The following is a 24,118-nucleotide window of genomic DNA, read 5'->3' as shown; positions in this document are numbered from 1 at the left end:
CGGCGGCGAGGGCGCTAGGGCCTGGGGCGCGGCAGGCACCGGAGGCAGTGCCCCGAGCGCACGCCGGAGGGCGCCGCGGGCCTCGCCGGGCCGGCGGCCTAGAGGGGGACGCCGGGGGGCGGGCGGGCCGCGCGGAGGCGGGGCGGAGGCTCCCACCGCCGCCGCCTCCTCCTCCTCCTCCCGCTCGTCGTCCGCTCCTCCCGGCCGCCTCCTCCGCGCCCTCCTCTCGCAGCCACCGCCTCCGCCGCGCTGAGGAGCGGGGAGTCCGCGGCGCCGGCTCGGGGCTGCGGGATGGGGACTTAGCGCCACGGCGGCGGCAGTGGCCGCGGCGCACCCGGCCGCCGCCCCGGGGCCCGTCCCGCCAGGGCCGCCGGGCGCGGCCAGCCCGCCCCGGAGCCAGGCCCGCGGGCGGCGGCGGCGGCAGCGGAGCTGGGCAGGTGGATGCGGCTGGAAGATGGCGCCCTCGGGTCCGGGCAGCGTGAGGCGGCGGTGCCGGCGGGTGCTCTACTGGATCCCGGTGGTGTTCATCAGCCTCCTGCTCGGCTGGTCCTACTACGCCTACGCCATCCAGCTGTGCATCGGTGAGTGAGCGCCCGGCCCGCCCCGCCGCCCCGCGCGCCCCTGGCCCCCGCCGCCTCCCACCTGCCAGTCCCGGGACGCGGGGACCCCGAGCGCCCGGCGCCGCGCCCCGGCTCTCCCCACCCACCCCGGACCCCCGAGCGCCCCGGGCGCCACCAACTGGCTGCGGCTCCTCCGGCGCCGCGGCCGAAAACAGCCTCGGGGCAGTCTCCTTCCACTCCCAGTACGGTCGCCTTCCCCAGACAACTCTCCGGTGACGGTGTCACCTCCACCCCGGCGCGCTCGCAGCCCAGCCACACCCCCTCCCTCGTCTGTCCGGTACCCGGGAGAGCGGGGGACCCCCGGCGCCCCGCCGAGCGGGGAGGTCCGGGGAGGCTGCGCTGGGCCCCGGAGGGCTCCGGGCTGGGCAGGGAGCCGAGCTGCGCCAGCCCCGCGCGGAGGACGGGGGCCTCGGGTGTCCGAGCTGTCCCTCCCTGGTGATCCCTAATCCACTTTTTAGACATTTGTGACAGCACGCAGGGCCGTTTTTGCTGCCTTTACGATTTGAACATTGCCAGTTGGACACTTTCTAGCTACGAAAAGGTGGAGGGAGGAGGATGGAGCAGGGGACGAGGTGAGCTAGTAGAAAGTGTTTTCAGAGATCTGTGCGATACGCAAGACCAGAATTTAGGTGTCAGGATAATAGAAGGAAAAGACGAGGCGACCCTTCCGCTGTTTTGTTTTGTTTTTTCATCCAGGGAGCCAAGTGGCTCAAGTCCAAGTTTTGGGCTCCCGAATTGGTGGATTAGGGTGCTGTCAGTGCTGAAGATGAGAAGAAAACAAAAAGTTGATTATGCACAGCTAGGGAATACAGTTTGTTCCTTAATGTAAGCAGGCTTCCGTTAGAGGTTTTGTGAAAGCTCATGTGTTGTCAGAAAAGGATAAACCAGACGATGACGTTTCTGCCAGTGACTTGTGTTTTGTGTTTTCATCCTCCAGAACACTAGCTTCTGGTGAGACCAGGAGAAAGGTTAAAGAGTGGCCTGCTCAACTTAGGCGTTTTTGCAAGCTGCCAGATTCAGACAGAATCTTCTCCGAAGCCGTCTTACCCCAAAATGTTGCCCCTTGTGAGAAATAGCAGGTGTCAGAATAATACACCAAAATAATGACTAACTTTAAAGAGAATTGAGACTGATTTTCCATTTTGTATAGTTTTAAGGTTTGACATTATTACTTTGTTTATTGGATTAAGAAACAATATTTCGGTACCAAAAAAATAAGTGAGCTTTTCTTTTTTTTTTTAAGGATTGTGTACTGAAATCAGGACAGCTCAACTAAGTACATAGTATTCAAGTTGTCTAAAATGTATAGCAAGAAAGTTTTCAGAACCATGTTGTACTTTTTGTACTAACCGTTAGTTTTTAAATGACCTGCCTTGTTGAGGGATACTGTAAATGTTACATAACTACTAGAAACCTTTGTTGTATTTCATTTGTTCTCTCTCTCTTGGATGCAGGGAGCAGCTCCAGTTAATGGAATTGACACAAAAGAGGGGAGTCTCAAAAGGCCTCAATTATCAAAACAGGCAAACTGATTCACCTCTCTTATCACATTAAGCTAAGAAGCTTAGCCTGATGCAGTCTCATGTCCATCAGGAGGAAACACATGAAGGCAGAGAGAGCTTTTTGACCCTTCTGGTTTCTTCTGCCCCAGCTGAGTTCTGCATGGAGGTCTTCCTGTGTTGAATGGACAGGTGATGAGGAAGTAAATGGAAGATTGCTGTTTTATCTGGATATTATTTTTATATATATGTGTGTGTGTGTATATGCTCAGTCATGTCCGACTCTGCAACCTCATGGACTGCAGCCCACGAGGCTCCTGTCTCCATGGGATTTCCCAGGCAAGAATACTGGAGTGGATTGCCATTTCCTACTTCAGGAGAGCTTCCCCACCCAGGGATTGAACCTGAGTCTCTTGCGTCTCTCGCATTGGCAGGTGGATTCTTTACCACTGCACCACCTGGGAAGCCCATATATATATATATATACTTTTTTTTCTGTAAGTTTTTTTACATATACTTTTTAAAATTTGTATATACTTTCTATAAGTTTAAGATAAATCTAAAGTATCTGTGAAATCCCACACCAGTATTTTAGTAAGTGTAAATTTGACTAAAGGAGGAATGCCTCTATTTTTATTTTTTTTAATTATTTTGTTATTCTTATTTATTTTTATTTCTTGATTGTACTGGGGTCACATGGGATCTTAGTTGCCTGACCAGGGATTGAACCCATGCCCCCTCCATTGGAAGGGCAGAGTCTTAACTACTGGACCACTGGGGAAGTCCCAAATGCCTCTCTTTAAACTAAGTGACATGGTCTGTTACTGATCCTTTCCATGATCATCAAAAGTGAAGTCTGATATCATTTGTCTCACTGCCTCCTTAGCCTGGTACAATGCCTGTCATGTTGAAAGCGATATAAATAGCCTTGAATAAGCAACAACAAAATGATTCAGAGGCAATATCTCTGAAGTTGTCAGAAAGTAGTTTTTATACTATAGCCATAGAAACAGGTTGTAAGTAACCCTATGAAAACTGTAGATCCTAGAGTCTAGAGTGCGTGCATGCTCAGTCATATCCAACTCTTTTTGCCCCATGGACTATAACCCGCCAACCTCCTCTGTCCATGGGGTTCTCCAGGCAAGAATACTGAAGTGGGTTGCCATTTCCTTCTCCAAGGGATCTTCCCCACCCAAGGATCTGTCTCCTGACCCAGGGATCAAACCCGTGTCTCTTGCATCTCCTGCATTGGCAGGCAGGTTGTTCATGACTGGTGCCATTTGGGAAGCCCAGAGTCTAGAAGAGCAAATTGAAAATGAACTTAATTTTAGAAACTGTGGCAGTTTAAGAGTGATAAACTCTAAAAGCTTGAATAGTCTTAGTTGGGGCGGGGAGTTGAAATTAGCTGTGCAATTCCCTGAAGATGATGGTGGTGGTTTCCTTGCTAAGTCATATCCCTCATAAGCACCAGGAAAGAGGGCCCCTAGTGTTGCGGGCACACAAAACCAGGCTTCAGTCCTTTTTACAAACCAAGAGGAATGCCAACCTTCCCTACCCACCCCCACCCCCGGCACTGTTCACATCTCTGACTGCCCTGCCCTTTGTAGATCCTTTTTCTCTCGAAAGTAGCTGTTTACAAGCTGACTGTCCAGATTTCACCCAGAAATCATTGGCTAGGGTTGGGACCAGAGGGTGGGGGTTGGCAACTGGAGCTGGTGATGAACAGAATAGAAAAAGAGGGCGGTTTAGCCTTCCTTCTGCATCTGCTGGCAGCTGGGATGACCCTGAATATAAATGACTTTGTGCCCTTTGCTGAATTAACTGCAATTTAGGAGTAGTGCTTACCCTGGTATCCTTGGAAACCAGAGATAATGGTTCTCATTACAGTGGGTTTCTATATTTAACAACCTGGATGTGTGTGGCTCTCTAGGCACTTTTCAATTAGCATAATGTTTGCTTAGTGTTTGGATTTTAGAAAAATAAACTCACATCTCTTTTTGGAATATGTGTACATAAAAAATATAAGGGGCGTACATACATTGTATGAGAGTCAAGTACTTGGGGTAAGTTTCCTTCCTGTTCCACCAAAGAAGAGCTAAAACAGAGCTGCTAATATTTGTGATCATTCAGAATGTGTTTATCTAGTTTATTGATGAATTGGTTTCTCCTGTGCCTTCCTTCTGCCTCCCACTACTCTCCCCTCTCCAGCTTCTTTAATGTCTTATCTGTCATTTGGTCCTTTTAGTTTCTAGGTAGCTCATTTTCCATATAGTAAGATATTAATAAATTTAAGAGTTACATTTATAAGGTGGGTGTTTAGGATGCAGGATAGAGGGGATGAGGGTAGTCTGCAGGCATGCTTGCTTCAGGGAACATACTGAACATGAGTGATGTGTTTTCCAGATCCATTATGGCAGTCTTTGTGTTACCATATTCAACACAGTTGAATATGAAGTTTCCCCCTTTTAAGTGAGAAAATGTAAAATTGCTTTAACCATTTTTATACTTTTTTATTTGATAATAATTTCAAAGTTATGGGCTTCCCTGATAGCTCAATTGGTAAAGAATCTGCCTGCAATGGAGAAGAGGCTGGTTCGATTCCTGGGTTGGGAAGATCCGCAGGAACAAGAATAGGCTACCCACTCCACTTTTCTTGAGCTATCCTTGTGGCTTAGCTGGTAAAGAATCCACCTGCAATGCAAGAGACCAGAGTTTGATCCCTGGATTGAGAAGATCCCCTGAAAAAGGAAAGGCTACCCACTCCAGTATTTTGGCCTGCAGAATTCCATGGACTGTATAGTCTGTGGAGTCGCAAAGAGTCAGACACGATTGAGTGACTTTGAATTTTTCAGAGTTACAGGAGAGTTTCAAGAATCACATAGTAAAGCTCCACATACCTTTCTGTAATCATTTTGGTTTCCACTTTTCTAAAATGTTTTCCTTCCCTGCCTTGACCTTCGGTGGGTGCCAGGAAATATTTGTTATTGAGTTGTGTGCTCATAGGGTTCCGAGTTTGCATGTGGGCTTACTGAAGTCATTTCAAGGAATCCGGAAGATTGAAAAACTTAAAGATCATTTAGGCCAACTTCCTTTGGCATTTGTAGATGATGTTAAATGTCTCAGAGTTGCTACCAATTCTGTGTCCTTTCTCCAAGTTAACCAATGTGACTTCAGCTGCTGTGCTGCAAATGTTAAAATGTCTCCCTTTCCTTGCAAACTTCTTGCCAAATCTCTCTAGCCCAATGAAGTCCTTTAGCAAATTTGTTAAACTTTATGGCTGTTGTTTAATGAGTTAACAACTCATTAAAAGTAAGCTTTACACAGTGGTTTCAGAACTTTAAGAGGGTTTATAATTTGGGCTAGTTACAACACTGCTGTTGTAGTACAAAAGCAGCTTTAGCTAATTTAGCAAATGGGTCCGACTGTGTTCCAATAAAACTTTATTTATAAAAATAGCAGGTCAGACTGGGCCCTTGAGCAATATATTACTGACCCTGGAGTATGTTAGAAGTTAGACTATTAGAACTTTGTGATTGTGCAGTCTTTATTAATAAACACCTCTCAGAAATGATTGCAACCTTATATTACACCGTGATTATTGAAGATGTTCAAGAATTAAAAGAATTAGTCTACATATTTAGGGGTCATTTTGGGAGATAGAAAATTATGTTTTCCCTCTTTTAAGGATATCTTTAAGGATTAAACATATAAAACCTCATACATGGATTCTGTGGTGAGCTACCATTAACTTAAGGCCATGACACATTCAAGGATGGAAACTGAATGGGAGTCTAAGTTGTTTTCCATCAGGAAATGAATTTGAGCCCTACAGAGGAAGAACTGCATTTTTGTTATTGGTAAACTATCATTTTAAAAACTTATGCAGGACATTAGAGCTTTTTAAGAACAAAAGTACAGACAAATGATCTTGAGAATACAAATGTTACCATCTATAATTATTAAAATCATTTTAAGTGACATGGAAAGTGACATCCATAGAAGACTTACACGTACAAAATATTTAATGCATAATTAGAAATTATTTCTTGTTGACAGTAATGATGTGAAATATATTAGTTCTGTAACTTTTCTTGATATTATCAAATATTTTAAAGATTTAAAATTTTCTAAATAGAGGGATAAGAACTCAACATTACTTCAAATCTAAAATTCAAATGTATGAAATATACTGCAGATTCTTAACCTATGTACCATTTGACTTTAAAAGACTCTGCTTAATGCTTTCTTGATTCCATTTAGTGTGTCAGAAAACTACTTTTAATTTGTATATTAGACAATGCAGCATTACTATTTGCTATTAAATCCTATTAGAGACAACAAAAGTAAAGCAGTATAGCACTTATAATGCAGAGATACTCAATAAAAGTTGAATGAATTAGTGTCAGTAAATTTTATGAAAACATGAAATTGTATCCTGTAAATAGATGAGAGAAAAGGGTTTAGAAGTCAAAACAATGTAAAGTTTGTTGGGAAAAAAGTTTACTTTCAAATGCTTACTGAGAATGTCGTGCATGCCATCAAATTATACTTGCTCAAGTGTTTCCAGTAATTAAGCCAGAAGCTGGAGGGATGGTTTCTTAAGTGAAGATAATTGTCTCTAGAGAAGGTGCGTTTCCACAAGGTTAGAAAGAGGCCAGCCTCAGAGAGGCAGTGGAGCAGGACTCATTCAAAAGCATCTATTGAACCCTTGTTACGTGCCAGGCGCTTCTTCCCCACAGAGATGGTTTAGAGGAGATCTGAATAGAGATCTTCTCCTAAGAGCTAAGGGGGGAAATTGCTTCCGGAAACACAAGGCAAAACTGAAGCCTTCTGTCCAGCTTGGGCATAAGGAGAAGAGTGGTTAACTTTCAAAATGCTGCTCCCACAGCTCAGGGGCAGGAAAGCAAAAACGGAAAACAAAACACCCCTCTCCTGGGAGCCGGTTGCTGGACCAAGGTTAAATGAGAGTGATCAGTAGGTCAAAAGAGCTGACGGAGAGCATGTCACTCTTTTTTTTTTTAAGATTTTATTTATTTATTTTTGGCTGTGCTGGGTCTTCGTTGCTGTGCACGGGCTTTCTCTCGTTGTGGGGATCGGGGGCTCCTCTCGTTGTGTTACACGGGCTTCTCACTGCAGTGGCTGCTCTTGTTGTGTCTCCCAGGCTCTAGGGCTCATGGGCTTCAGTAGTTGCAGCTCAAGGGCTTAGTTGCTAGCCGCATGTGGGATCTTCCGGGACCAGGGATTGAACCAGTGACCCCTGCACTCGCAGGTGGATTCTTACCCACTGGACCACCGGGGAAGTGAGAGCGTATCACTAGTGAGGGGGCTGTCTACTCATATTAACAACCTTGCACATAGAGGTATCTCAGACCAAGGTTATGAGCAGTGATTTTTGCCTCAGCTGTGCCCTGTGGGGCTGTTTCCGCTGCTTCATTTCTTCCCTGATGCCTGGGCATCTTTCACTCTGCTCCCAGCTCAGGACCTGTGACTTGCTGAGTGAATGTGAGCAGGCAGAGAACTTCCTGAATACAACTGATTGAGTCCACGGGAAGGCTGGAGAACCCAGCTTAGAAAATAAAACAGAAACCAAGAGAAGGTGGCTGAGCTGGAGTGGACATCACGCCTTTGGAGGAGCTGCTGCCCTCGTAGCCGGCCATGCCCCCGCCCTGGAGCCGCCCTGCTCCTGTGACTCAGTAAAGATGCTTCTGGGAGCATCAGCCGCCTGGGCTGCTGTTGAGCAGCAGGCGACAGGGTTTATTTAGCAAGAGCAAGGTGCTGGATCTCTTTGGCCTTCATGGTGGGGAGAAGTGCCAGGGAGACAAATAACAAACAAGACAAATATTCCAGAGATTAGTCTGGATGAGGAGCTCTCAGGGAGAAAATTCTCAGTGGTTTTTTGTTTGTCTCATGTGCTTTTCTTTTTCATCTTGATGGAAAATTATGGAATCATGGCTTTCATGTTGGGATTTATACTGCTGACTTCATGCATTTTGACTGTTGTATCACAGCTCTCAGGCCTCTTAGGAAGTGATGAGTTTATGGGTCCTCTGAGACTCCAACACTGTTTGTGATGACTGGAGAAATACTGTCTCATCTTACTTGCAAAGTGATAGATTAGCCATAGATTCTTAATGTTCTCTGTTGGGAAAACCGTTTTCCAAAGATCATTTAGAAAGATAGTCTTAATACTATGTGGAAACCTATGATTTTATATTACCATGTAGATATACTAGAGAGAATTAATAATAAAAATATAATATAATTGAATTAATTTCTCTAATGGTCCATTAAAAATTGTTGTAATATTTTTTCTCTTATTCTTTTAAGGATGATTTTGTTGTATCTTAATGGTTATCTCAGTCAAATGCTGAGAATGGAAAAGGGTGGAATTTTCAGGGCCGGGTTGGGATGAGGGCAGCGGGGAGGAGGTAGATGACCTGATTTCTTAAGAAGCATATGTTAGCAATAAACTCACCAGCTATGATGGCTTGATATTTTTCCTTTCAAAATGAAATTGCTTTTGAAACCTTTGTGTAGCATTTTTCCTAATTTGACTTTTCATCTGACTATGACTTTTAAATTGAATTATGAATATTAGTGCCAAAAATGTTAAAAATCATATTTATTTGGGAGACACTGGAGCAAAAATATCTGCTGCATTTATCATCTCAGCGCTCCTCTGCACTCTGAAATGCATACTTGACAGCAGTTCATTTTAGATATGTTGTTGATTACATTTTTAAATGCAAATGAAAGAGAAGTGCTTTTATAGATGACTGAGCTTTATTTCTTTGCCAGTTTTTCTCCACCGTGTCCTGAAATTTCTCCTCATGTGGAATGTCAATTAAGCTTTCCTGCTATACTTAAAATATTTCGACCTCTAGGTTTATTCAGTAACATTGCTACCCTGGAGAAACAGAATAGTCCAGATCAGTGTATCAATACATTAAACACCAAGCAAAAATAAAAGAAAAAAATCTTTTTCTCTACATCCTTTAAAACCAAATGTCCCAGTAGTTTCAAGGGGTAGTTTATCTTCATGATTATAATAGGTATAATCCTTGTAAAAAGCATTTCATGTATTTCCAAGAACTTTATAGATTTATTTGATTATTAACTTCATGAAATTTGGCAGACCAGAATCCTTTGTAATGCATACCTATTTTCTTACATATAGATAAAATTAAATTTCTATCTCTGTTGATCGCATTATGTAAAAAATGGATTTTCACAGTATTTGAGTATGTTTGGGATGAGGTGACTTAAAACCCAGACTAGACTGTGTTGCTGATGGTTTTGGGGGGCCCAAAGGTCAGCTCAGAAAAGGTAGTAAGTGGCCAAATCTGAAGTGGGGCTTTCCACCAAGTCTGTAAGGATGTGAGAGATGGTGCAACTTGAAGTACAGTCTCTGTAATGTCTGTATAATTCACACTGGAAATACGAAAGATAGCCTGCGCCGAAACAGCTGATGCTGAGCCCTAAATGAGAGACACCTGGTACCATTTACCAACCAAGAAAAAGATTTCAGTTTTATGAGCCTCAAAGGTGAAAGTTCTAAGCCAGCTCTGAATTGCAGGGGCTAATTTGTGATCAGGTTTTTTCCACCGTGGACAACTCCATGTGACATGTTCTAAGAAGAAAGGCAGTAAGGGATTTATGGTGCTTAACTATGAGTAGTGATTATCCAGGGCACCTCCAGGGGGTTCATTAATGTGAAAGGATGAAGGGCAGAGACCAGCTGGACTTAATCAAGGTTTCAATTAGAGCCTATTTTTAATGAAATGCAGCTTATTCCAGGACTAGAACACACTATAAACTAAAATATGCAGAACTGAGAGCTTTATGTTGGTTGGAAGGGATCCTTATAGGCCCCCGTAATCTTGCATTTTAGCAAGCAATTTTAATCCAAGAGTTGAATGCATTTCAAACCGTCCATATTTCTTGACTAGCTCTTTATTCCTTCATTCAAAAATATTTGTTCATGGCTCTTAGAATTTACATTCTAGTTGGAGGATAGAAAGAACAAATCAGAGACAGTGGAACAGAGATGGTTGGGGATGGGGTGACCGTGGATCAGCGATGGTATGGAGATGTGGGAACAGATACGCTGAGTAAGCAGTTGCACAGATGAGTTTGGCATTTGGCAGAGAGTCTGGACCAGAAAAATTGGGGAGTCCTCAGCATATAAATCAATTTAAAGTCTTAACCTTGGATACATTTGTTCCACCAAGGGAGAGAATGTAAATTAAGCAGAGACGAGAACCAAAGATGACCAGCATTGAGAGTTTGGGAGCTGCATAGGAACGAGCAAGGAAGACTGAGAAGGGATTACTAGTGAAGTAGAGGAAAACTAAGAGGCTGTGGGGTCCTGGAGCCTGGGGAAGAGAGGGTATCAAGGAGGAGGGAGCAATCCCAGTTGATAAATATGTTCAAATGGGAAGTAAAATAGGGACTGAGAACTTAACAGTGAGAGATTAAACTCTTGTTTGATTACTATGCTCTGAAGACCCCTTGAATTTAATCTCAAAAGTTCTACCAAAATGAAAAACATATACCAGTGTGTGAGTTGATGGGATATCTGAGTTTGTTCTATCCAAATTACAGAGATTTTGTTCTGTTAGGCAAGCCTAACTTTCTTATATTCTGAAGATAACCTGTAGAAAATTTCATGAGAGCAGTAACCGTGTCTGGTTACCATTGTAGCCTGGTGCCTGACACAGAGTAACATTCAAGACATAACTTCTCTTTAATGAATGGGTGCTCACTGAACTTGTTAATTGACCCTTTTGTGATCACAGTAGACATTTCAAGCTTCGGAGAACATGAATCCTTTATGAGAGAATTATCTGCTTCAGCTTTTTATTATTTGATCACTCAGATGTTCATAAAGAAGTTTGTAATGTTTTTACAGTTTCAGTTTATTATGGGCCAAGTTGTACCATCACCCCGCACCCTACTCATGTTGAAATCCCAACCCCCAGTACCTCAGAACATGACTCTATTTGGAGACTGAGCCTTTAAGGAGGTAATTAAGTTAAAATTAGGTTGTTAGAATGAATCCTAATACTATATGATTGGAGGAAATTTGGACACACATGTAGAGTGACCATGTGAAGACACAGGGAAAAAATGGCTGTCCACAGGCCAAGGAAAGAGGCCACAGTAGAAACCAAACTTGCTAAATCTTGATCTTGGATTTCTGGCCTCTGGAATTGTGAGAAGATAAATTTCTGTTGTTTAAGGCACCCAGGCTGTGGTACTTTGTTATGGCAGCCCTAGTGAACTAATACATAAATGTAACAATCAAATGCCTCTTTTTTTCCTTTCTGAATATTGAAATGTAATCATTTATAGGAGAAGGCAATGGCAACCCACTCCAGTACTCTTGCCTGGAGAATCCCATGGACGGAGGAGCCTGGTGGGCTGCAGTCCATGGGGTTGCTAAGAGTCAGGCACAATTGAGCGACTTTACTTTCACTTTTCACCTCCTGCATTGGAGAAGGAAATGGCAACCCACTCCAGTATCCTTGCCTGGAGAATCCCAGGGACAGAGCCTAGTGGGCTGCCGTCTATGGGGTCGCACAGAGTCGGACACGACTGAAGTGACTTAGCAGCAGCAGCAGCACTCATTTATAATAAGGATTTAGATGACAAAATTAATTGTATAACCCATTTGAAAAGTTATAATTTAGACTATGCAAAAATATTTGCCCCGATATACTTATAAAATAATTGCTAAAAAAAATAAGTGACATGCATTTTCAGGAAGCACTCAAAGTCAGCCAACTTTGTCCAGAGATGCTATATTCGATTTTAAAAGTTTTCAGATAACTAAAATCTTCCCTGCTAATGCTAAAAGTTTAACCCATTTTAGATTAAACAAAAAAGACTTCCTAAAAGATTGCAACTTCCCCTTCCTCACCTCAGCCTTCTTAAATAGAGTATGCTGTACATAATTTAACTTCAATTTGAGGCCATCAGTCTGAGACAGATGTGTGTATGAACTGAATATCCAAAAATATCCAAGACCCTTTAGGTCCTTGGATTTTACATTCATAGTTTCATCTATTTCCTATTGACTTTAAAAGGCCAAGGAGGCGTGGAATTTGTCATTTTGCCTAGACGTTCTTCTGAATCTCAAACACTGAGAATCTGGAAGGACACATGAATGAACCACTTCAGTGGAAATGCTTAGCTAGACATCTGTATATCAATAAAGCTTTGTTTTTCTCTACTTACCATTTCTGAGCTCACATTTCTGAAAAAATTAAACAATGAAAACTCTTCATTGTGGAAATAACCAGAGATGAGAAAGAAGACTTTATCTGCAGGTGAATATTACCTCAATTTGTGGTTTGAGAATAGTCTCTGGAGCAGATGATTTTTAAAATTTGTATTGTGGTAAAATATACATAGCATAAAATTTTACTGTGCTAAGTGTACAGTTCAGCGGCATTAAGTACATTCACATTGCTATGCAAGCATCATCGTCAACCATCTCCAGCACTGCTTCATCCCAAATGACACTCTGTACCCATTAAGCAGTAACTCCCTGTTCTCCCTGTCGGCCAGCCTTCCCATTCTGCTTTCTGTTTCTATGACGGACTGTTCTAGGGACCTCGTATATATGAAATCATGTATTTGTCTTTTTTTGTCTGTTTATTTCACTGAAGCATATGTCTTTAAGGTTTATCCACGTTGCAGCATGTGTCAGAATTTCTTAATGATCTATTCCATTTTATTATATACCACATTTTTAAAATCTCTTCATTTGCTGGTGAACATTTTGGTTGATTCCACCTTGGGCTATTGTGTATGATGCTGCTGTGAACATCCATCTGCAAATACACATTCAAGTCTCTGATTTCAGTTCTTTGGGTAAATGCCTTGTTGTTGTTCAGTCGCTAAGTTGTATCTGACTCTCTGTGACCCCATGGACTGCAGCACAACAGGCTTCCCTAAATTGTTGGATTATATGGTAATCGTGTGCCTAATTTTTTGAGGCCCACCAACTGTTTTCCTGGAGTGGGTGATTTTTGTTGGAAATGTGATTCCAGAGCTGCCTATGAACATATTTAAATTTAAGGGTCCCTGGAAGTGTCTGTGAGGTCCGTATCAATGTCACCAGCACAGTTTTTAACTGCCTTGCCCTTTCACAGTGCTGCAGCAAAGTTGGTGGTTGTGGGACTGTGACTAATCCCATCTTGTCCATGCAGCAGACTTTTGCTGGGGGCTGTGTCCCTCATGAAAAGGCTGGCCATCAGGTGCGTGTTGAGACCTGCTGGCCGACTGTACATAGTCTAAAATTCAACAACAGTGTTTGGATAACCAGAACACTAACGCTAACTGGTAGAAATTTTAGCCTTTCAAAGAGCAACACGTTAGCGAGTTTAAAGGGTCCATACAGGGGTAAACATGAGCTGGTGGGGCGCCATGGGGGAAACATACATGTGTCTGTGGGTGTGTCAATAACCTACCTTGTTAATTATGAGCTAGATCCTTGTACACACCACAGAGAGGAAACACGATTCATGAATGAATAGCACACTGTTTGTTTTGTCTCCAGATCTGGGGTAACTGACAATGGTTTTAGGAACAGAAAACAAAGATCAATATATATAATTGGTGGAGAGATACAAGTAGGAAACATGAGCTGCGGCTCCCACGTTGAGCAGAGGAAGAGACTCAGTCCAAATATTGATGACTGTCTTACTCAGCTCTGTACATGATTGTGTAGCACTTCCCGTTTACATTAATGAATACATCTAGTCTATAATTGGGTGGTGTTTGTGTACTACTGTGCTCTAACTCCGTGCCTTAGAGCAGTAGTTGTGCATCCCTTTCATCTGTGACCTGCCAGTTTATGATTATATTAAATTTGCTTTTGCTGCAACTGGATATATGTTCTATCTCTGCAATTACTGTCAGGCAGACTGAGCTGGTGCTGTTGATAAATGCAGTGTAGGACAGGGCTGTGATTTGCTTCAAGTAAGAGGAAGAATATAGACTGTAACTCAAGCTGAGATCAAAGAAAGATTGTGTGTGTGAGAAGTTTACTTCATGAATAGATGACAGTAAAGTTATAAGTAAAAATACTGCTTCTTGGTGATCTAGACTGAAGGGAACCATTCTGCAGTGCTCTACTGTAGTAATTATTGCTGCTGCTAATGTTGTTTTAAATCTTTTAATTCACCCCTTTACGTGTGCCACTATTAATTCTATTCTGATGAGCATCATAAGACTGAGGTTGGAATTATAGCTTTGCACACTTCCTTTCTCTGGAGGACTACAGAAGTGTCAGATAACTTACAAAGAACCTGGAAATATTGGTTTAATTTTTCAATATGTTATATGTGCTCTATTCTAAGTACCTTGATGATTTGGTACTCAACATATAGCTGCGAACCCTGGGAGACAGTTTTAGAAGGTCATCTGTTTCCATAGAGAAGCAAACAAGAAATGTTGATTTTTCTACTTAATAAATCATAAAGTGATTGTTTGGTCCTCTGAGTATACCAGGTAATAAGAGATTGATCTAATGACATTAAAAAATAAACTACAAAAATTGTTTCCATATGCTTTTATATGTGTATTTTTAAATGCTGAAATATCCAAAATACAAGTGGGATTTTTGCTTATTACCAATAAATACTCACATATATAAGAAACATGAGTGGTTACATTGAGCAAAATAATAACTAAGGCCGTTCCAATTCTAAAATGTGGGTTCTGACTAATGAGGGGGATGTTTACAGGATCGAAAATCCCTGCTTGAGCTTCTCCCCAATAGTGGGCAACCATTATTTGAGGACCAGGCAGACCTTGGCTGGGTCCCTCACGGCTCTGACAGTAAAGAATCTGCCTGCAAAACAGGAGACTCAGGCTCGATCCCTGGGTCAGGAAGATCCCCTGGAGGAGGAAATGGCAACCCACTCCAGACCTCTTGCCTGGAGAACTGTGGACAGAGAAGCCTGGTGGGCTGCAGTGCACAGGTCAGCAAAGAGTCGGACCAGACTGAGCACAGCACATTATAGACCTTGTCTGAAGATGTAGTGTCCACACCAGCCTGGCTGGTTCAGAGGGGTCGGTCATGCCTCCGTGGCCAACCCAAAGAAAGGCATCTGGAATTGGAAAGGAAGGGGACTGGAGTTGAAAAGACCCAGGCGTTGTAGGAACTTGAGCTGAAGAGGAGGGACCCATACCATTCTAACAGAATAAATAAACTCATTTGCACTGAAAGCTGCAGAGCTTGCTGGCACCAGGAGTCTCCTCTATTTTAATTGAGACAGAGGGATTAGAGGATTCCAGTGAGTAAGCTTTGGAGTAAGGACACTAAGCCAGGGACCAGCCCCAAGATCAGATTTCATTGTTTAACAGCCCTGCTTAGTACACTCAGTGAGCCAGGGGTTGTCTTTCTCTTTGCTAAGGCAAAAGTGGTAGCGAGTTCTTTCAGGGCCAGAACTGGTACATCGGAAGATCAGCACATCCCCAGTGGTTGAGTACAGACATTCATTGTGTTCCCAGCCTTCCTCTAGAAGAGTTCGAAGTGAAGTGAAAGTTGCTCAGTCATGTCCGACTCTTTGTGACCGCTTGGACTATACGGTCCACAGAATTCTCCAGGCCAGAATACTGGAGTGGATAGCCATTCCCTTCTCCAGGGGATCTTTCCAACCCAGGGATCGAACCCAGGTTTTCCACATTGCAAGTGGATTCCTTACCAGCTGAGACACAAGGGGAGCCCACAAGGGAAAGTTAAGAGTTTATGCCAGATGTTTCCATAGAGCTTCTTAGGTATTGAGAGGAATGATTTGGTCAAATTGCTAAAGAAATGTGGAGAGAAATAGAACTTCTGACTTAGAAAAGTTTAGCAGTAAGAATTACAAATTCCCATTCCAGGATGGCTATATGGTTCCACCCTTCTTCATCGTCAGTTTCTACAAGTGAAGGATGTTCCTGTCAAGGAGTGTATCTGGGCAGCCAACCTTAAGACTGAGCTTTCCGTCTATGGCTGAGAAGCGGGGACAGGAAGCCCCCATGCCATTCACCAGTCTTCCCTGCATCACCTGCTCACTGTCATCCTGGAAACCCGGAGCTCGCTTCCTTCCCCAGCTCTTGAATTGAGAGCTTAGGAAAGCTAAACTCTTAAGCACTGAAATATAACCAAATGTTTGCATTTTTTGTGCCCAAAGTTTGTAAAATGACCCGTTTCCAGGTTATATTTAAGTTGGCCGATGGAAGAAGTGTGACAAAAAGAGGACATCTTAAACCCTGATCTCTAGAGCATCCCTCATCAGGAGTACCAGGTGGCGGCCCAGATGCCAGTGTGTGGGAGCAACCAGAGAAAGAACCACTCCCCTGGACGAAGAAGCCTGGGGGGCATTCACCAGATGTCACAGATCCTGGGGGCCAGGGGGAGTCCTTGAGAGGGTTTTGGAGCCAGGCAGACTTGCTGTTTAGATCCTGTGTATGTCAGTCGCCCAGTCGTGTCTGACTCTTTGCAACCCTGTGGACTGTAGCCCCCCAGGCTCTTCTGTCCATAGGATTCTCCAGGCGAGGATACTGGATTGGGTTGCCATTTCCTTCTGCAGGGCGTCTTCCCAACCCAGGGATTGAACTCAGGTTTCCTGCATTGCAGGCAGATTCTTTACCATCTGAGCCACCAGGGACGCCCCATCTAGATCCTAGCATCATAGATTATGACTGAATGACATTAGGAAAGTTACTGTACTTCTGTGAGCCTGTCTTCCCAGGTTTCAAGATTATGATAGTAATACCTTCCTTACAGATTGTTGTAAGGTTTCAATGAGATAAACATTTGAAAAAATTTAGTGCAAGTCCTGGCCTATAGAAAGCATTTAACAAAACACTGCATTCCTCTAGTTTATTCTCATCCTTGTCATTTGACCATCACCCCTCACTTGAGGCCCTGTCACCCTCCCCCTCAGTCTTTACCCCTCTCAGGCCGAAGTCTTTATTTATTTAGGCTGTGCTGGGTCTTCGTTGCTGCACTGGCTTTTCTCTGGTTGTGGCAAGTGGTGGCTTCTCTTCGTTGTGGTGCATCGGCTTCTTACTGCGGTGACTTCTCTTGCTGCAGAGCCCAAGCTCTAGGGGACATGGACTCAGTAGCTGTGGCTCCTGGGCTCTTGAGCACAGGCTCCATAGTGTGGCACATGGGCTTAGTTGCTCCACGGCAATCTGGAATCTTCCCAGACCAGGGATCGAACCAATGTTCCTTGTATTGCAGGTGGATTCTCAATCACCGAACAACCAGGGAAGTCCTAAGGCTGCAGTCTTATTTCAGAGAGTGTTACGGGCTGAATTATGTCTTCCCCCAAATTTCTTCGGTTGAAGTCTTAACTTGCAGGACATCAGAATTCAAAGATAAGGCCTTTAAAGAGGTAATTAAGTTACAATGAGGTCATTAGGGTGGACCCTAATTCAATATGACTGGGGTCCTTGTAAGAAAAGGAAATTTGGATCTAAAGATGGACAGGAAGAAAACTCTATGAAGATACAGGAAGATGATGGTGATCTACAGCCTAAGGAGAGAGGCCTCAGAAGGAATCAGTCCTAGTGACACCTGGATCTCCAACTGGATGCCTCTAGGGCTGTGAGGAAATAGCTGTTTGATGTAGAAGTCACCCAGTCTGTGGTACTTTACCAAATTGACTAATACAGGAGCCGTCACTAAAGACTTGGGGTGGGAGGGACATCTGCTCTCATAGCCTAGCAGGTAGGAAAAGAGAACGAGGGCAGCCTCCTGTCTGTCTGATAGAAGGGAGGGGAGTGTGGACGCTGCAAACTCAAAAAAGGCTTGCTTGACACCGAGTAGCGAATTTTTGTAGTATTGTTCATTGATAATTTTGTGATGTTGTTTCAGGTACATTAAGCATTACAGAGGCTCCTGGTGGCTGATATGGAAGCCTGACCACCCAGATAACACATGACTTGAATAACCTTTGGATCATAATATGTTTGGTTTTTTTACAACTTTTATTAGAGTATAGTTGATTTCCAGTGTTGTGTTAGTTACAGGTGTACAGCAAAGTGGATCAGCTATACATATACATTTATCAATCTTTTTTTAGATTTTTCTCCCATACAGGCCATTACAGAGTATTGAGTAGTATTCCCTGTGCTATACAGTAGGTTTCTTATTAGTTATCTATTTTATGTAGAGTGTATGTGTTAGTCTCTCAGTTGTGTCTGACTCTTCATGGCCCCATGGACTGTAGCCTGCCAGACTCCCAGGGACAAGAGCCTGGTGGGCTGCTGTCTATGGGGTCGCACAGAGTTGGACACGATTGACGTGACTTAGCAGCAGCAGCAGCAGACTCCTCTGTCCATGGGATTTCCCAGGCAAGAATACTGGAGTGGCTTGCCAGAATACTGGAGAAGGAAATCCTTCTGTAATGGATCTTTCTGAGGAATCAAACCCGCATCTTCCATGCGTCCTGCACTGCAGGCAGATTCTTTACCATTGCTGCTGCTGCTGCTGCTAAGTCACTTCAGTCGTGTCCGACTCTGTGCGACCCCATAAATGGCAGGCCACCAGGCTCCCCCGTCCCTGGGATTCTCCAGGCAAGAACACTGGAGTGGGTTGCCATTTCCTTCTCCAATGCATGAAAGAGAAAAGTGAAAGTGAAGTCACTCAGTTGTGTCCGACTCTTATCGACCCCATGGACTGCAGCCTACCAGGCTCCTCCATCCATGGGATTTTCCAGGCAAGAGTACTGGAGTGGGGTGCCATCGCCTTCTCTGCTTTACCATTGACTTCTTCCCAAATCACACAATTCCTCCAGTCCTCACAGTGAGATGCTGATGCCTGCCAAGCCCTGTCAGAACATGAACTGGCCTTGGTTGGGTGGGGGTAGGGGCAAAGCTGAGAGAAGAGCTCTGATAGGAATAGAGAAAGAATATGTAGTTTTTTTTTAAATTCACTGATTTAGTGTTCTCTCATTATGTTAATTTGCCCACATTGTAATTCACCCGCTTTCTTTTTTTTTTGCTTATTCATTCATTTTTCCAGCAGTTTATTCCCATCTACTTGATATTTCACTCCTGCAAGCTAGAAGTGCATCGTGTGCTTCTTTCTTCAGATTGTTTATAAAACTGTTAACACTCAACTTTGGGGAACTCCTCCTCTCAACGTTTCACTGTTTAGCGATTTATTGTATTTATGCTCCATAATCAACTAACATCTAGTGAGCTCCTCGTAAGTACCAGGTTCTGTTCTAGGTGCTTTTGCTTATATTACCTAATTGATTTCTCAAAGCAGCCCCATGAGTAAATATTAAGGTAAGGTTGAGTTGAGGGTAAATACTTCGGCTGAGATAAAACATCAACCCCAGGCACAGCCAGGAGTCAGACCTTGGTGACGGACATGGAAAAGGAACAACGAAAAAACAATTACAGATTGTGCTAAGAAACTGTGTGGCCAGAGTGGCTGAAGTGCAGAGCATGAGATGGGGAGTGGCATGAGATGAGGTTATCAGCCAGGAAGGCAGGGACTTCAGTTGTCAGTAAAATCACAATGACGTGTGAGGATCACAAAGGAAAATGCAGTTTGATAAAGTTAAACATGTAAGTAAATTTGTTGTAAAGAAAATAAATTTTAAAACATAGGAAGAAAAGAATGCAGTTGAAATTCAACTGAAACATCAATGTGAATACTGTATTTGTCTTTGGGCTGTCATTAAAATGGTCTAGCAGCAGTGTCACCAGTATTCATGGGACTGATTTGATGTATTTCCCCCACTGCCCCAATTCTGAGCTCTATTACATTCAAAGTGAACTGATGCTTCTTGGAAAGTACCCCAAAGGACAGAGGATCTTGCTTCAAGGGGTTTTCACTGGCCAGTTTCACCAAAGAATTCACTGTCAGCTCAACAGAGCCTTTCCAAAAGAGAGCAATGAATTCTTTTAGAGTAACTTGAGTACTGAGATTTAGTAGAGAGAATATTGGTGACCTTGATGGGACTGATAGCAGTGGAATGTTGGGGGTGCAGAACCAGCTGGTGTTGATCAAGAAAGTAACCAGAAATTAGGGGGCAGAGGCTGTGCATTTGGATGATTGTTAAAAGAAGTTTTCCTGGGAAAGGACAAGCAAAATGGAATGACAGCTAGAGACATGAGATCTCAAAGGAGGGAGATTGTTAGGACAGGAGATATTAAATACCTTTGCAGTGCTATTCCTGTTTCCATCTTAATTTTCTGAATCTGAGCCTCTTCTGTTAGGTTAATTGAAATTGTTTTACTGTTTTAATGTCCTTGTTTTGTTTTGTTTTTTTCATCAGTTTCAACTTCTAACTAAAATGGTCCCATAAACTCTTAAGCTTTTTGAGCAAAGGGGTAGTCTCACTTACCATCTTATCCTCAGTGCTATAACTGTGGTATAATCAGTGAACGTTTTCCAATAAATGAGTTAAAGATCAGCAGAAAAAAATAGAGCTTGGCTGTAAAGTCATCCTCACTAGAACCAGTTCTTCACTTTTGATGCTCTTCATTATCAGACAGAATCTATGAGGCTAAGATATGCCTGTGTGAGACTGCCCTGGTGGATTTATAGAGAAAAGGTACTGTGTTTATGCAATACAAGCAAATGAGTCCTCCAAAACAGAGAGTTTGAATTGGAAGACAAGGAAAAGAAAATTGAAATCAAGAGAAGAAATAAAAAGATCACAGCAGTATACATTTGTGTTGAAAATACTTAAAACCAAATTGTTCTGGAAAAAAATTATGTAACTGTTCTTTGCTAATTTAAGAGAGAAAGTACTTTTTTTTTTTTTTTTTTACCTATTATGAAGGCAGGTTTTAGTATCTGAAGTTTTGGTTTTGGGATGTACTCAGGACTAACAGTTGAACTAGGTTCAAGTTACTGACAGTTTAACAGTGGGGGAGGGTGAGTGCTACTTATCAATAGGTAACCTTTTTGACAGCAAACTATCGATTGTGTAATCGCCAAAGCAAAACTTTTAAAAAACCAGTTGGTAAAATATAGGACTGGATGGATCTTTGAGATGAACCTTCACTTTTAATCAAGATGAAATTTAAATCAATCTAGACTGAATTGACTCTAATATTTTTAGAGCTGCTTAGAGAATAGGATTGGAGAGCATCTCTAGGCAATCATGTGGGTGTATATACAAAGTTAATTTGGATAGGATTATTTGTAGTCAAGTTTTTAGAATATGACAAAGTATTTTGTTGTTTTCTGTCTAGCAGATATATACATTTCATTTGCTAGCCATAATTCCAATTTATTTATAATCAATAATAAACTTAGCTTCAGAATTGATACAGAAGATCAACACTTGTCTTAATAGACTATTTCCAAAATTAAATTAGATTACAGATTCAATGTGTGATGATTAATTTTATGTGTCAACTTGGCTAGGCTATGGTAGCCAGCTGTTTGGTTAAAGATCAGTCTAACTGTTGCTGCTTTATTTTATTTTATTTCATTTTATTTTATATTGAAGTATAGCTGATTAACAATGGTGTAGTAGTTTCAGGTAGACAGCAAAGAGCCTCAGCCAAGCATATACATGTGTAAATTCTCCCCCAAACTCCCCACCTGTCCTGGCTATGTGAAGCCATTTTTAGATGTGATTAACATTTAAGTCAATAGACTTTGGGTAAAGCTGGTTACCTTTTAGAATGTAGGTGGGCCTCATCTAATCAGTTGAGGGCATTAAGAGCAAAGACTGAGATCCCTTGAAGAAGAGGCACCTCTGCCTCTGGACTACTATCAGATCCAAGATTGCAGTGGTATCCCTGGCTCTCCCACTTGCCAGCCTGCTCTGTAGATTTTGGGCTCGCCAGCCCCATAACCATGTAAGGCAATATTTAAATTAATATTCATTCATTCTCTAACCCTTTTCCCTTTCTCTTTCTCCCTTTCCCTCCTCCCTCCTTCCCTCCCTGTCTCTCTGCACACATGCGCATGCGCATGCAAACACACACACACACCCATTGGTTCTGTTTCTCTCTTTTTAAAAAAAAATTATTTTTTAATTGAAACATAATTGCTTTACATAATTTTATTGTTTTCTGTCAAACATCAACATAAATCAGCCATAGATGTATGTAATGTCACCTCCCTCCCATCTCCCTCCCCATCCCACCCCTCTCGGTTGATACAGAGCTCCTTTGAGTTCCCTGAGACATACTCTGGAAATTTCCATTGGCTATTTATTTTATATATGGTAATATAAGTTTCCATGTTACTCTCTTCATACATCTCACCCTCCCCCCGTGTCCATTCATCTGTTCTCCATGTCGTTTTCTCCATTGCTGCCTTGCAAATAAATTCATTGGTACCACCTTTCTGGATTCCATATATATGCATTAGTATACAATATTTATATTTCTCTTTCTGACTTACTTCACTCTGTATAATAGGCTCTAGGTTCATCCATCTCATTAGAACTGACTCAAATGCATTCCTTTTTATGGCTGAGTAATATTGTGTATATGTACCACAACTTCTTTATCCATTCATCTGTTGATAGACATCTAGGTTACTTCCATGTTCTAGCTATTGTATAGTGCTGAAATGAACATGTATCTTTTTCAATTTTGGTTTCCTCAGTGTATATGCCTAGGAGTGGTATTTCTGGGTCATATGGTAGTTTTATTCCTAGTTTTTTTACGGAATCTCCATACCATCTTCCGTAGTGGCTGAATCAGTTTACATTCCCACCAACAGTGCAAGAGGGTTCCCTTTTCTCCACACCCTCTCCAGCATTTATTGTTTGTAGACTTTTGATGATGGCCATTCTGACCAGTGTGAGGTGATATCTCATTGCAGTTTTGATTTGCATTTCTCTAATAATGACTATATTGAGCATCTTTTCATGTGTTTGTCAGCCATCTGTATGTCTTCTTTGGAGAAATGTCTATTTAGGTCTTTTTCCCACTTTTTGAGTGGGTTGTTTGTTTGTTTTTCTGGTATTGAGTTGTATGCTTGTATACTTTGGAAAGTAATATTTTGTCAGTTGTTTCACTTGCTATTATTTTCTCCTCTTCTGAGGGTTGTCTTTTCACCTTGTTTCTAGTTTCCTTTGCTGTGCAAAAGCTTTTAAATTTAATTAGGTCCCTCCTGTTCAGTTTAGTTCAGTTCAGTCACTCAGTCGTGTCCAACTCTTTGCAATCCCATGAACTGCAGCATGCCAGGCTTCCCTATCAATCACCAACTCCCGGACCTTTCTCAAACTCATGTCCATTGAGTCGGTGATGCCATCCAACCATCTCATCCTCTGTCATCCCCTTTTCCTCCCACCTTCAATCTTTCCCAGCATCAGGGTCTTTTCAAATGAGTCAGTTCTTCGCATCAGATGACTAAAGTATTGGAGTTTCAGCTTCAGCATCAGTCCTTCCAATGAATATTCAGGACTGATTTCCTTTAGGAAGGACTGGTTGGATCTCCTTGCAGTCCAAGGGACTCTCAAGAGAGTCTTCTCCAACACCACAGTTCAAAAGCATCAATTCTTCGGTGCTCAGCTTTCTTTATAGTCCAACTCTCACATCCATACATGGCTACTGAAAAAACCGTAGCTTTGACTAGATGGACCTTTGTTGGCTTGTTTGCTTTTATTTTTATTTCCATTACTCTAAGAGGTGGCTCATAGAGGATCTTGCTTTGATTTATGTCATCAAGTATTCTGCCTATGTCTTTCTCTAAGAGTTTTATAGTTTCTGCACATACATTTGGGTCTTTAATCCATTTTGAGTTTATCTTTGTGTACAGTGTTAGGAAGTGTTCTAATTTCATTCTTTTAAATGTAGCTGTCCAGTTTTCCCAACACCACTTATTGAAGAGGCTAACTTTGCCCCATTGTATATGGCCTACTTTATCAAAAATAAGGTACCATAGGTGCGTGGGTTTATTTTTGGGTTCTCTTGTTCCATTGGTCTGTTTTTCTGTTTTTGCGCCAGTACCATACTGTCTTGATGACTATAGCTTTGTAGTATAATCTGAAGTCAGGAAGGTTGATT

The 24,118-nt window shown here is 42.4% G+C and overlaps 1 protein-coding gene across 1 annotated transcript in view; it reads left to right on the top strand.

Annotated features, from left to right (window-relative positions):
* The first annotated feature begins 395 nt into the window (after positions 1-395).
* Positions 396-24,118, top strand: part of ZDHHC2 (zinc finger DHHC-type containing 2) — a 67,625-nt gene continuing 43,902 nt past the window's right edge. Inside the window, exon 1 of the mRNA XM_027530132.1 lies at positions 396-581. Within this exon, the coding sequence (XP_027385933.1) occupies positions 455-581 (127 nt within the window). The 5' untranslated portion in view covers positions 396-454. The remainder of the gene's footprint in view (positions 582-24,118) is intronic.

The sequence above is a fragment of the Bos indicus x Bos taurus genome, chromosome 27 (assembly GCF_003369695.1).
Source record: "Bos indicus x Bos taurus breed Angus x Brahman F1 hybrid chromosome 27, Bos_hybrid_MaternalHap_v2.0, whole genome shotgun sequence".
In the NCBI taxonomy this organism is placed as follows: domain Eukaryota; kingdom Metazoa; phylum Chordata; class Mammalia; order Artiodactyla; family Bovidae; genus Bos; species Bos indicus x Bos taurus.
Note: the sequence above shows the minus strand (reverse complement) of the source record. Positions and strands in the feature narration are given on the sequence as shown.